Consider the following 14438-nt stretch of genomic DNA (forward strand, 5'->3'; position numbering starts at 1 on the left):
TATATTGTCACCCTGCTTATTTAACTTATATGCAGAGTACATCATGAGAAACACTGGACTGGAAGAAACACAAGCTGGAATCAAGATTGCTGGGAGAAATATCAATAACCTCAGATATGCAGATGACACCACCCTTATGGCAGAAAGTGAAGAGGAACTCAAAAGCCTCTTGATGAAAGTAAAAGTGGAGAGTGAAAAAGTTGGCTTAAAGCTCAACATTCAGAAAACGTCAAGATCATGGCATCAGGTCCCATCACTTCATGGGAAATAGACGGGGCAACAGTGGAAACAGTGTCAGACTTTATATTTTTGGGCTCTAAGATCACTGCAGATGGTGACTGCAGCCATGAAATTAAAAGATGCTTACTCCTTGGAAGGAAAGTTATGTCCAACCTAGATAGCATATTCAAAAGCAGAGACATTACTTTGCCAACAAAGGTCCATCTAGTCAAGGCTATGGTTTTTCCAGTGGTCATGTATGGATGTGAGAGTTGGACTGTGAAGAAGGCTGAGTGCCAAAGAATTGATGCTTTTGAACTGTGGTGTTGGAGAAGACTCTTGAGAGTCCCTTGGACTGCAAGGAGGTCCAACCAGTCCATTCTGAAGGAGATCAGCCCTGGGATTTCTTTGGAAGGAATGATGCTAAAGCTGAAACTCCAGTGCTTTGGCCACCTCATGTGAAGAGTTGACTCATTAGAAAAGACTCTGATGCTGGGAGGGATTGGGGGCAGGCGGAGAAGGGGACGACAGAGGATGAGATGGCTGGATGGCATCACGGACTCAATGGACGTGAGTCTGAGTGAACTCTGGGAGTTGGTGATGGACAGGGAGGCCTGGCGTGCTGCGATTCATGGGGTCGCAAAGAGTCAGACACGAATGAGTGGCTGAACTGAACTGAACTGAACTGAAAGTAAACACAACGAAAATCCAAAACTTGTTACGGTAAGAATGGCAACTCTTGAACTCAAGAAGGAATGAAATGCCAAAAGGCAGTCAAACTTTCTGTTTTCTAAACCTAACGGAAAGGTCTCTCATACCAGCAGCTTCTTGCATGCACACACCCACAAGAGGAAAAGCCACCTCCCCATTTCATGAAACAAAAGCCAGCTACAGTGTGGGAAGTACAAACTGCAGAAACCCAGAAGTCCATAGAAGAAAATCGACTGGTTCCCGTGAGAGAAGGGGGACGCGTGGTTCGGGGCAGGGTCACTTGGTGAAGGCGGCCACCACCGCCCACAGCACCTCGTTGGTCCCGGCCTTCAGACACTCCACCTCAGGGTCCAAGTCCAGGAGCTGCCGCACCCGCTTGGTGGCTACGTCGTACTGCTCGTCCAGCAGGGGCGCGAACGCGTTCTCCAGGACGTCCGAGGCGTGGGCCAGGTAGAGGAGGGCCAGCAGACGCTTGTCCATGCGGTGAGGGTCGTTCACCCACTTGTCGAGAACGGCTTCCTGCACCTTCTTGATGAGGCGCTGCTTAATGCTGTTGTTGGTGAGGGGGTGTGTCGTCATGTCAAAGAGGAGGAAGTTCTGTTTCTCTGTCGTCAGTACGCCCTTTTCCACCAGGTTTTTAGCTAATCGTTCCCGCACGTTTCTTAACTGATAATGCAATTTTAATGGATTCCACGTCTCACCTAAACAAAAGAGTTCAAAAGCTAGGGAGGAATTTCAGGTATTATTCTCTTTGTACTTGTAAGTACTTTGTACTTGTAAGGGGTGCATGTCTCAGTCTTTGTACTTGTAAGGCGTGCTCAGTCTCTCAGTCATGACCAACTCTTTGCGAGCCCATGGACTGTAGCCCACCAGGCTCCTCTGTCCATGGGATTATCCCAGCAAGAATACTGGAGTGGGTTGCCATAGGGATAGCAAAATGTGTTCACTGTAGCTGGTTTGCTTTCAGAGAATTAGAAGCTAAGAAGTGTTCTAGGACAGTCTGTGTTTCCAGAAAGCAAATTTCTTGTGGGATAGGAATCATATCTTATTAATCACTGTGGCTTGGCATCAGGTTTATTTCCTGGAACATAGTACTTGCTCAAGAAATATTTGAAAAAGAGAATGAATGAAGTATTTGAATACATGAATTGGAACAGATTGCTAGTAGTTTTGGTCAATATGAGTCAAATTGTAAAATGATAACTTCTGGCACCTTTCTGTCAGCATAACGGTGTCAAAAATACCCAAAGTATAAATGAGAGATTCATTTATTTTTAATTTAAAAGAATTTTGGCTGTTATGCGTCTTCACTGTGGCCCGTGGGCTTCTCTAGTGCAGCACTCTGGCTTCTCTATGGTTGTGGCACGCGGGCTCAGTAGTTGTAGCGTGAAGGCTTAGTTGCCTCATAGCGTGTGGGATCTTAGTTCCCCGACCAGGGATCAAACCCATGTCCCCTGCATTGGAAGGCAGATTCTTAACCAATGGACCACCAGGGAAGTCCCTTAATAAATTTAATACATTTTTTAAAGGAATACTTTTAACATCTATAGAAAAGTTGCAAAGATAGTAAAGAATTTCCACATGTCCTGCTGCTGCTTCCCCGTTAATATAATTAGTACATTTGTCACAATAATGAACATTGCTACATAAATACTGAGCAACTAACACTTTCTACTTTTTTCTACATTACCTCAAGTGGTTTCCCTGGTGGCTCAGATGGTAAAGAATCCACCTGCAATGCAGGACACCCAGGTTCGAGCCCTGGTTCAGGAAAATCCTCTGGAGAAGGAAATGGCAACCCACTCCAGTATTTCTGCTTGGAGAATTCTGTGGACAGAAGAGCCTGATGGGCTACAGTCCATGGAGTTTCAAAGAGTCAGACATGTCAGAGCGACTAACACACACAAATTCCATACACTACTCACATTTCGTTGGATTTTGCCGGATGCTCTTTTTGTGGTGTTGTTGTTCCAGGATCCTACCCAAGTTACTGTATTACCTTTATTTGTCGTATTTTCTTAGGTTCCGCCTAGTAATGACAGTTCTCCAGTCTTCCCTTGCTTTTGATGACTTTACAGTTTTGAAAAGTAGTGCGTGCATGCTCAGTCGTGTTAGTCCAACTCTTTACGACCCCACAGACCATAGCCCGCAAGGCTTCTCTGTCCATGGGATTCTCCAGGCAAGAATACTAGAGTGGGTTGCCATGCCCTCCTCCAGGGGATCTTCTCGACCCAGGGATCAAACCTTCGGCTCCTGCAGCTCCTGCATTGCAGGAGGATTCTTTACCTCTGAGCCACTGGGGAAGCCCCTTGAGAAGTAGTGGTCAGATACTTTGTAATTGTCCCTTGATTGGGATTTATCTGGTGTTCTCATGAGTAGACTGAGTTACAGGTTTGGGGAGTGGGACTACAAAGGGTGCGTACTGTCTGCATGACTCATCACTGTGGATGTAGACCTTGATCACCTTGCTGTGGGAGGGTGCATCAGGTGTCTCCACTATAAAGCCCTTCCTCCCTCAGCACTCCTTCCTGCTCTGTGCTCTTGGACAGAAGTTGCTGTGTGCAGCACACAGTTAAGGAGTGGGAGCTTATGCAGCACTTCCTTGAGGGTGAGGTATTTTCATAAATTATTTGGAATTGGAAGCTGCATTTTTCATTAAAGAATTAAATTGTGATTCTCATTAAAGATGGCTGGTTGAATAAATACTCTCTTCCCAATGAAAATGCTATGAAAATGAGAGTAAAAGGATTTTTATAGAAGCACAAACCCATAATGAAAACAGGAAAGAACACAATAGCAGTAAAATGCTGGATGCTGCAAAGAAGATGGAAAAGCGGTAGATGGATTAGCGGGTCCAAGAAAGTCAATCCTAAACTTGCAGTGGGTGAAGCTGGGAGGTATCCTGCTTTATACAGCAGAACCCTGGAGGCTCAGAAATTGGCACCAGATAGCTGTGGGAATGGGGGTGGGGGGGCGCAGATAATAGTAGGGCTAAAAATAAAGAGACTATTTGCAAGTCTATTTAAAAAGCATTTCCAGATCTCCTCCTCTACTCTGGGAGCTGCCCCAGTAAAAGATACTAAAACAGAGGGTCTCTGGACTCAGGGACACAAGGCACAATTTGAAAGAGACAAGAATCTCCCACTGATAATAGAGGGATCAAGTAAGAGTTATGTCCTAGAATTTGGGACATCTCAGCCTTCTCCCTCCTTTCAACTCCCAGAATACTGGAAGCTAGAATTATACCCTTCAGCCAAGACATTGGCAGAGCCTTTTCTGGAAAATTCCACCGGCCCAAGAGAAAAGGATGAAAACTACTGACATGAGGATTTCCCCAAAGAATTACAACAGAGCCCTTTACCACCTCACACCATGTACACATACAGCTTCCAAGTAACTTTTTTGGCCTTCCTTTCTAAGTATGAGCAGACTGCTAGAGAATGTCATACATTTGGGTGAAAAAAAATCCTCTAATGTGAAATGCAGAGTTCAAAATAAAATATTAAAATGACAAAAAGATGTTTCTAATTCCTCCAAAGTGGAAACAACCCAAATGTCTAGTCAACTGCTGATTGTCCAAACAAAATGTGATCCATCTGCAACAAGAAAGAGGAATGAACTCCTGATGCTGCAACAGCATGGCCTTCAAAAACAGCACGTAACATGAAAAAGCGGACACAGAAGGGCATGCACTGTGGTTCTATTTATATGAAATGCCTAGAAAAGGGATATGTATGGAGACAGAAACCAGAGTACTGGTTGACTGGGACTAGGGTTAGGAATGGAGATGCAAGCAGGCACCAGAGACCTTTGTGGGGTGATGGAAATGTTCTGAAATTAGATTGAAGTGATGGTTGACTGACTCAAGAACTATGCTAAACATGAGTGAATTAGACACAGTGGGTGAACTTTATGGCGTACACATTGCACCTCGGATAAACCTGTATGGTAAGAAAAGAAAAAGGACGCTGAAACTACGGAGGAAGAACAAAGATTGCGGGGGGAAGGCATTACAGTTCTCAGAGAAATAAGGGAAAATATTATATTCATAAGACAGGAACAAAATGGTAGTTTTGACAAGAATAATATTTAGAGAATGACAACAACAAAAATACTAGGAAAATAAAAATTAGAAGGCAGAAATGTAAAATCTAGTAGAAAAGCAGAGGATGTAGCTAGGGAAACCAAAACTTAGGGCAAAGCGGCAAATAATTGGACAGTAAGAGAAAAAAACTTAAGAAATTAGTTGACCAATCCAGGAGGCTCCACAACTAAATAATGAGCTCCAGAAAGAGAGAACAGAAAAGAATGATGAAGAAAAGTGTTAACAAAATAAGAGAATTTTCCAAAGCTGAAGAATATGAGCCTTTTGTTTCCACAAAAGGTCCTTTGAAGATTTGAGTCCATTGAATAAAAGACAAAAAACAAATTAAAAACCATTGAACAATTAAAAAAAAAAAAAGACTCATCACCATAAAAATTTCAAACACTTGTGAAAACCAGAAGATTTCTAAAAGTCCTGTTGGGGGTCGAGGGGGAGGTTGGGGGAGGTGGTAATGAGCAGAAAAGTGTGAGTAAGAATGCCATCAAACTGGGACTTCCCTGGTGGTCCAGTGGTTAAGACTCTGTGCTTCCACGGCAGGGGGCGAGGGTTCCATCTGTGGTCAGGGAACTAAGATCCTGCATGCTCTGTGTTGCAGCCAAAACTTAAACAAACAAAAAGCAAGAATGGCATCATCATATTTCTCATTGGAAGGAGGAAGATAATGAAGCTAGACCTTCACATTTCCAAGGGAAAATTTTACTCTCCATCAAGTGAGAGGGCAGAAAAGAGACAGTTTAGACAGGGAGGATGTCCAGACATGTCCTTTCCAACCAGCTTTCTTAGGAAGCTGTTTGTGGATGTTTCAGACCATAAAGAATCTGCCTGCAACGCCAGAGACCTGGGTTTGATACCTGGGTTGGGAAAATCACCTGAACAGGGCATGACAACCCATTCCAGTATTTTTGCCTAGAGAATCCCCACGGACAGAGGAGGCTGGCAGGCTATGTCTATAAGGTTGTAAAGCTTCAGACATGACTGAGCGACTAAGTACATACATTATACACACAACACACTCACACGAAAGGACTCACTTTAGAAGGAGGACACTGGGACACAAGAGACTGAGGAAACAAGATTTAAGAGAGGCAGACGGAATCTGCAGGGTGATGGTGAATGGAAATTCCAATAAAACAGAAGAGCAACAGGCCCATGGTGGAGGCATCCAGATTGTAACAGGAGGGTGGAGACACAAGGACTATCTTGGACTGAAAGGGGCTGAGGGCCTGGGATGTAGTTCTTCAGTTATTTAACATGTTTAAATAGTTGTTTAAACATTTTAAATAGTTGTTTAAAATGTTTAATAGTTATTTAAAATCCAATGACAGACATTTTACAGAGCTGTTGAGGATGTGGGAATATTTAGTCAGGTATTCAAAGAAAATTAAGAAAATGTCTTTAAGTGAGGCAATTACTAATTACAGGAAAAAAACAAGTTATTTAAGAAAGGATATATTATCATGCTACTTGATGCAAAAATACACTACATGCTATATATACATAGTCAAAATTATGAAAACACTGAAGATCAATTTAACAGATATTTAAGACATAATTTTATGAGAAGATGGTGGAAAAGAAAGAGGGGCTACAAATAAGCTGAAAGCCTTGTCATCTGTAATAGGAAATCAATGAGTGAGTGAGTGAAGTCGTTCAGTCGTGTCCGACTCTTTGCAGCCCCATGGACTGTAGCCTACCAGGCTTCTCCGTCCATCGGATTTTCCAGGCACGGGTACTGGAATGGGTTGCCATTTCCTTCTCCAGGAGATCTTCCTGACCCAGGGATTGAACCCGGGTCTCCTGCATTGTAGGCAGACGCTTTTACCATCTGAGCCACCAAGGAAGATCAATAGGTGTCTATTCAGATGAATCAAGGATATACATATTATTATATATATATATGTATATTATATGTATACATATATATTATGTGTATATTATATGTATATATGTAATAGTATATATTAAATAATATATACATATTAAATAATAAATACATATTATTTAGAAATAAGAGAACTTCCCTGGTGGTGCAGTAGATGAGAATCTGCCTGCTAAAGCAGGGGACATGAGTTCAATCTCTGGTCTGAGAATATTCCACATGCCAAGGAGCAACTAAGCCCATGCACCACGACTACTGAGCCCACACTCTTAAACCCAGGAGCCACAACTACTGAGCCCAGTAGCTGCAACTGCTGAAGCCCGCATGCTAGAGCCTGTGCCCTACAACAAGAGAAGCCACTGCAATGAGAAGCCTCCACAAACCATGAACACCCAGTGCAACCAAAAATAAATAAATAATTTTTTAAAAAATGAAATAAGAAAGTAAAATTAGAGAAAATAGCTTAAAAAGTTGAAATTGATTACTTGGCAGATGATTGGGATAGAAAGGTAAAGAAAAGAGACTGCTGTTTTATAAAAGTTACTTTTAGCAATATTTGAGCTTTTATACTATGCAAACAGCACTTAGAAAAAAATGAAAGTTGATTAAAAATGATACCTATAGTCATTTTACTCACTATGTATAGTTAAAATTATTCAATAACAAGAAACAGGAAACTTTCAGTTATGGTGTTAATACTCAATTTAATATACATGAAATTTTATTTGATCATATGAATTATACCAAAAAGAATACCCTACTTGGAAAAGCCATTTTGCACTTTATGATTTGCTTTATAAAATTGGAGTTTTAAAATTGTGATAATTAATTCATGAAAAGTTGAGGATTTGATTCCTGCTTTCTGAAGTTATTAATATTTAAAGCCTGAGCCTGTATTTGAAGTATAAAGAGCTTTATCAGATTAAAGAATGGCAAATCATTCCTCTTTGAAGAAAAACATTACAATCTGCATTCAAATTCCTTATCTTTTTAAAAGAGGAAACCCAACGTTTATTTTGGGCCTCACGATATTTATTATCCTAAGATTTTGTAAATGGAAATTATACCCAAATGATGAATGTAATCCTGACTATTTCTTTCTTCTGGGTTAATCATAAGTTCACACACCCATACTTAAATATTAAGGAATCCTAAAATAGATAACTAATAAGGACCTACTGTACAGCACAGAAAACTCTACTCAGTACTCTGTAATGGATTATATGGGAAAAGAATCTAAAACAGAGTGGATATATGTATATGTATGACTGGTTCACTTTGCTATAAAGCAGAAACTAACACAACATTGTAAATCAACTAGAGGCCAATACAAATTAATTTTAACATTTAATTAAAGATATTAAGAAATCAGCAGCAGTTATTTCGCTCTTCTGCAGTGTGAGTCCAGTGATGAGACAGTCTTCTGCCTTCCTACCTTTTGGAAACATTTACTTTGTTCCTAGAATTGGCTGGGGGTTGAGGATACAAAAAAAGAATAAAATACGATCTTTCCACAGGGAAGTTACAAGCCGTGCCACTTTATACAACTGACCATAAAACAACATGAAAAGGGTGAGAGGAACAAAGTTCTACAAGCATAGAGAGGAATCAGAATTTACAGGGTGTCTGGGGACAGAGTGTACTGGAAGAAACTCCAAAAAAGGACACTTTCTCTCTTTGACTGGGAGAACTGGACAAGCCAAGGGAGAGACCCAATGCCCTGGGGCAGAAGGAGCAGCAAGCAAAAAGCATTCAGGGCCACCAAGTGCAGAGAAACAGACTCCCTGGAAATCCTGCCTCCCAAAGTGGTCTGCCTGTGGGCCCCAGTTAACCTGACCATGCGCGTGTGCATACTCGGTCACTTCAGTCGTGTCTAACTCTTTGCTCTCCTTGGACTGTAACCCGCCAGGCTCTTCTGTCCATGGGATTCTCCAGGCAAGAATACTGGAGAGGCTTGCATTTCCTTCTCCAGGGGATCTTTCCTACCCAGGGCTTGAACCCACATCTCTTGCATCTCCTGCACTGCAGCCAGATTCTGTACTGCTGAGCCATCGGGGAAGCCTGTACCCAGACCATGCTGCTGCTAAGTTGCTTCAGTCCTGTCCAACTCTGTGCGACCCCATAGACGGCAGCCCACCAGGCTCCCCCATCCCTGGGATTCTCCAGGCAAGAACACTGGAGTGGGTTGCCATTGCCTTCTCCAATGCAGGAAAGTGAAAAGTGAAAGTGAAGTCGCTCAGTCGTGTCTGACCCTCAGCGATCCCATGGACTGCAGCCTTCTAGGCTCCTCTGTCCGTGGGATTTTCGAGGCAAGAGTACTGGAGTGGGGTGCCATTGCCTTCTTCAGTACCCAGACCATGCACTCCCCTAAAGTCACCCACACACACTGGAAGGAGGCGAGGCACCTGGAGTGTTTCGTTAGAATTGGATCCACCTGGGTGGAGGGCAGAGCAGGCTCCATAGAACAAGCCATGGCTGTTCCATTTCTACCACAAAGAATTCGTGGTAAGTGCGTTTGAATAAATGAGGACTCTATGAATAGTGCTAAATTTAAAATTCTTGGACAAAAGGATTTTCTTCAAGTTCCAGATGATTCAGGTTAATGTGAGAAAAGATTCGACAAACAATTTATATATGCAAATTGGGCATGAGATATTCTTTCGTTTAGCAAATGTCTATTGGGCGCCTGCTACGGGCTGCTGTCAGTGTTCAAGGCACCAAGAACAAAAAAATCCTCACACCTGTGACACATTATAGTTACTTCAATTCATTTATAGTTTATATTTCTGGATTAAAAAAATCATTGCCAGAAATCAAATTAAAAATTAATCAAAAACAGCAGGGATTAATTGTATAGCACATGGAACTATATTCAGTATCTTGTAAAAACCTATAATGAAAAAGAATAAAAAAGAATATATATATGTATGTGTATATATATATGTGTGTGTGTGTATATATATATATTGCTGTTTAGTTGCTAACTTGTGTTAGCAACTTTTTGACCCCATGGACTGTAGCCCATCAGGCTCATCTGTCCATGGGATTTCCAGGCAAGAACACTGGAGTGGGTTGCCATGCCTTTCTCCAGGGGATCTTTCCGATCCAGGGATCAAACCTGCATCTCTTGCTTGGCAGGTGGATTCTTTACCACTGAGCCATCTGGGAAGTCCACATATATACATACATATGACCAAATCACTTTGCAGTGCATCTGAAACTAATACAATGTTGTAAATCAACTACACATCAAGTAAAAAAAAAATCACGAAGGCCAATTTAAGGGCCTTTCCAACAATACTGAAGAAGACTTAGGTGCAAATATGACCAGATGATTTAAAAACCTGTATTAGAATAAAATTGTGTCCCTGCCTTTGTGGGTGTTAATTTCTGTCATGTCCACCTTATTGCGACCCCATGGACTTGGAATTCTCCAGGTGAGAATACTGGAGTGGGTTGCCATGCCCTTCTCCAGGAGATCTTCCTGACTCAGGGATCAAACCCGGGTCTCCTGTATTTCAGGCAGATTCTTTATTGTTCAAGCCACCAGGGAAGTAATCATTGCCCTTAGTACCACAAAAATGAGGACCTCTTTGCTAAATCTGGTACGCTAGTGCCACCTTGTGTTCAAACTACTCAATTACAATGTGATTTAATAGTGAAGTGTCTGTATTCATTTCCTATTTCTTCCTATTGCAGCTGTAACAAATGGCCACAAATTTAGGGGCTTTAAAGCAACACAAATTTATCATTTTATAATCCTATAGGTCATAAGTGTATGGATCTCAATGGCTAACATCAAGGGGTCAGCAGGGCTGCATTTCTTTAACATCCTAGAGAAGAATCTGTTTTCTTACCTTTTCACCTCCCAGAGGCGGTCTGAATTCCTTAGCTGCTGATGTCCTCGAAGTCAGTAATGTCTAGCTGAGCCTTCTCTTGGTGAATCACTCTGACACTGCCTCTCCTCTTTCACTTATAAGAACCTTTGTTATTACCCAGGCCTCTCTGAATAATCCAGGCTAATCGCTCCATCTCAAAATCAGTTAATTAGCAAACTTAATTCCATCTGCTATCTTACTTCTCCCTTGCCACATATATTCATAAGTTTTGGGGATTATGATGAGCACGTCTTTGGGAGGGGGGTATTATTCCACCTACCATAGAGTCTGTTTGTTTTTGTGGGCAAATATGCTGCTTTTTATGTTTCAATTGAATGGTAAAGGCATTAAACTGTTCTTTTCCCCTTATTTATAACTTGGAATTGATGAATAGAAAAAAATCTTTTGCTAATTTCTATAACATAAACCAAGCATTTAGAAACCACCCCGCCCCACCCCCAGTGAATTTTTTACTAATTAGCTTTACTAATCTAAGCTAGGAAAACCCAAACTAAATATAAAAAGTTCTTAAATAATTTTGAGTTGACAAAGACAAGTCCAACTATTGCTTAATACTACACAAAGTATTCAAGTACAGTTTCTTTTGTTTGTTAACAGGGTAAATGGTTTTGTTTGAAGACTGGTCAGAATTAAGCTCACAAAAACTCAAAAATGGAAACCAGAGGTAGATTGTGGTTCTTTGCGTGTACCTACCTCTGTTACAGGAGCAGGTGAGCACCCTACTGTTTATGGGTTGTTTTCCAGCAAGGGCTAGAGAGACTGCTCTGCACCCCCCATGTTTCAATGGGCTGCCCCTAGAGTGGCTTTCAGAGTTGCTGGATGATGGAGAGTTGAGGATGATGTAGGCAGGGTAAACTAATGAAACACCGAAGGAAAAGCAACAAGATTCAACGCTTGGGTTTCCAGTAGTGCTTCCCCTGGAATGCCGTGTATAGTGTGCTGTGAGAAGGGCACATAAATGTTATTCAGGTGGGAAGAGGAAAAAACATAGTCATTGCAGACTTTTTTATTCTGTTATAAAAATGTTAACCAACAATTAGTTGGACTGAGTAATAGTAATGCAAATCTTCCCAGGGATATTGCTTTTTGTCCAGCTTGACGAAGACTTCCTCAAAACATTAAAATTCCTGGAACAGAATCTCCTTACAAAGCATTTTAATAGATAGCAGTCACTAAATTGCAGCTCAAGTCTTAGCAGTAATGTGTTACAGTTTTCACTGCAGAGGTTTTATGTATCTTTTGTTAAACTTGTTTCTAAGTATTTTGTGAATTATAATGCTTGTTTCAATGGTAATGGTTTTATTTCTTTCTTTGTAGTATGTGTGACTTTTATATCTTTTTCTTACCTTTTTACATTGACTAGGGCCTCCAGTATAATACTGATAAAAAAGTGGTGAGAGTAAACATCTTAACTTTGGTCATAATCTTGAGGGAAGAACATGTAATGTGTCACCTTTAAGGATGATATCGTCTTTAGACTTTTCCTAGATGCCTTTTAAATTCAACAAAAATTTCTCTTTTATGTCCTACTTTGCAAAGAGGTTTTTATCTTAAAATCATGATGACTATTGAATTTTATGAGGCAGCTTTGCATTTATTGGTATGATCTTACAGTTTTTCTCCTTTTTTCTATTAAGTTGTCGGATAACACCAATTGATTTTCAATGTTAAGGCCACCCTGCATTCCTAGAATACACCTACTTAATCATTGCTGCTTTGACTTGCTAATATCTTCCGGAAAGATTTTTGCAACTTAGAGATTGGTCTCCAATTTTCTTACAGCGTTTCTGTCAAGTTTTTGGCAGTGTTATCTTGGCTTCATAAAATGAGTTGGGAACACTTTCTATTTTCTAAAGGAGTTTGTGTAAGATTAGTATAATTTCTTCCTTAAATGTTTGATAGAATTCCTGAAGAAAACCATCTGGACCTATAGTTTTTCTTTGCAGGAAGGCAAAGATCATCAATTCAACTTTAAAAATAGTTACACAAAATTTCTGTTTCTTTTTGTATTACTTTGGTAAGTTGTCTTTCTCAAAGAACTCTTTCTTTTAACCAACTTGTCAAGTTTATTGGCATAAAGTTATTCACTTCATTCCTTTATTTGCCTTTCAACGTATATAGAGTCTGTGGTGATATCCCTTCCTTCATTTTTAATGTTGGTAACCATTATATCTACTACTGCGGGCAGGAATCCCTCAAAAGAAATGGAGTAGCCATCATGGTCAACAAAAGAGTCCAAAATGCAGTACTTGGATGCAATCTCAAAAATGACAGAATGATCTCTGTTCGTTTCCAAGGCAAACCATTCAATATCACAGTAATCCAAGTCTATGCCCCAACCAGTAACACTAAAGAAGCTGAAGTTGAACGGTTCTATGAAGACCTACAAGACCTTTTAGAGCTTAAACCCAAAAAAGATGTCCTTTTCATTATAGGGGACTGGAATGCAAAAGTAGGAAATCAAGAAACACCTGGAGTAACAGGCAAATTTGGCCTTGGAATACAGAATGAAGCAGGGCAAAGACTAATAGAGTTTTGCCAAGAAAATGCACTGGTCATAATAAACACCCTCTTCCAACAACACAAGAGAAGACTCTATACATGGACATCACCAGATGGTCAACACCAAAATCAGATTGATTACATTCTTTGCAGCCAAAGATGGAAAAGCTCTATACAGTCAGCAAAAACAAGACCAGGAGCTGACTGTGGCTCAGACCATGAACTCCTTATTGCCAAATTCAGACTTAAATTGAAGAAAGTAGGGAAAACCACTAGACCATTCAGGTATGACCTAAATCAAATCCCTTATGATTATACAATGGAAGTGAGAAATAGATTTAAGGGCCTAGATCTGATAGATAGAGTGCCTGATGAACTATGGAATGAGGTTTGTGACATTGTACAGGAGACAGGGATCAAGACCATCCCCATAGAAAAGAAATGCAAGAAAGCAAAATGGCTGTCTGGGGAGGCCTTACAAATAGCTGTGAAAAGAAGAGAAGTGAAAAGCAAAGGAGAAAAGGAAAGATATAAGCATCTGAATGCAGAGTTCCAAAGAATAGCAAGAAGAGATAAGAAAGCCTTCTTCAGCGATCAATGCAAAGGCATAGAGGAAAACAACAGAATGGGAAAGACTAGGGATCTCTTCAAGAAAATCAGAGATACCAAAGGAACATTTCATGCAAAGATGGGCTCGATAAAGGACAGAAATGGTATGGACCTAACAGAAGCAGAAGATATTAAGAAGAGATGGCAAGAATACACAGAAGAACTGTACAAAAAAGATCTTCACGACCCAGATAACCATGCTGGTGTGATCACTCACCTAGAGCCAGACATCCTGGAATGTGAAGTGAAGTGGGCCTTAGAAAGCATCACTACGAACAAAGCCAGTGGAGGTGATGGAATTCCAGTTGGCTATTCCAAATCCTGAAAGATGATGCTGTGAAAGTGCTGCACTCAATATGCCAGCAAATTTGGAAAACTCAGCAGTGGCCACAGGACTGGAAAAGGTCAGTTTTCATTCCAATCCTAGAGAAAGGCAATGCCAAAGAATGCTCAAAGTACTGCACAATTGCACTCATCTCACACGCTAGTAAAGTAATGCTCAAAATTCTCCAAG

At 40.8% G+C, this 14438-nt stretch overlaps 1 protein-coding gene across 1 annotated transcript in view; it reads right to left on the reverse strand.

Moving 5' to 3' along the window:
• Positions 1-1090: 1090 nt before the first annotated feature.
• Positions 1091-14438, reverse strand: part of LOC101903284 (Golgi phosphoprotein 3-like) — a 33345-nt gene continuing 19997 nt past the window's right edge. Inside the window, exon 2 of the mRNA XM_059878819.1 lies at positions 1091-1652. Coding sequence (XP_059734802.1) covers positions 1207-1652 — 446 coding nt within the window. The 3' untranslated portion in view covers positions 1091-1206. The remainder of the gene's footprint in view (positions 1653-14438) is intronic.

This window comes from Bos taurus, chromosome 20 (genome assembly GCF_002263795.3).
Source record: "Bos taurus isolate L1 Dominette 01449 registration number 42190680 breed Hereford chromosome 20, ARS-UCD2.0, whole genome shotgun sequence".
Taxonomy (NCBI): domain Eukaryota; kingdom Metazoa; phylum Chordata; class Mammalia; order Artiodactyla; family Bovidae; genus Bos; species Bos taurus.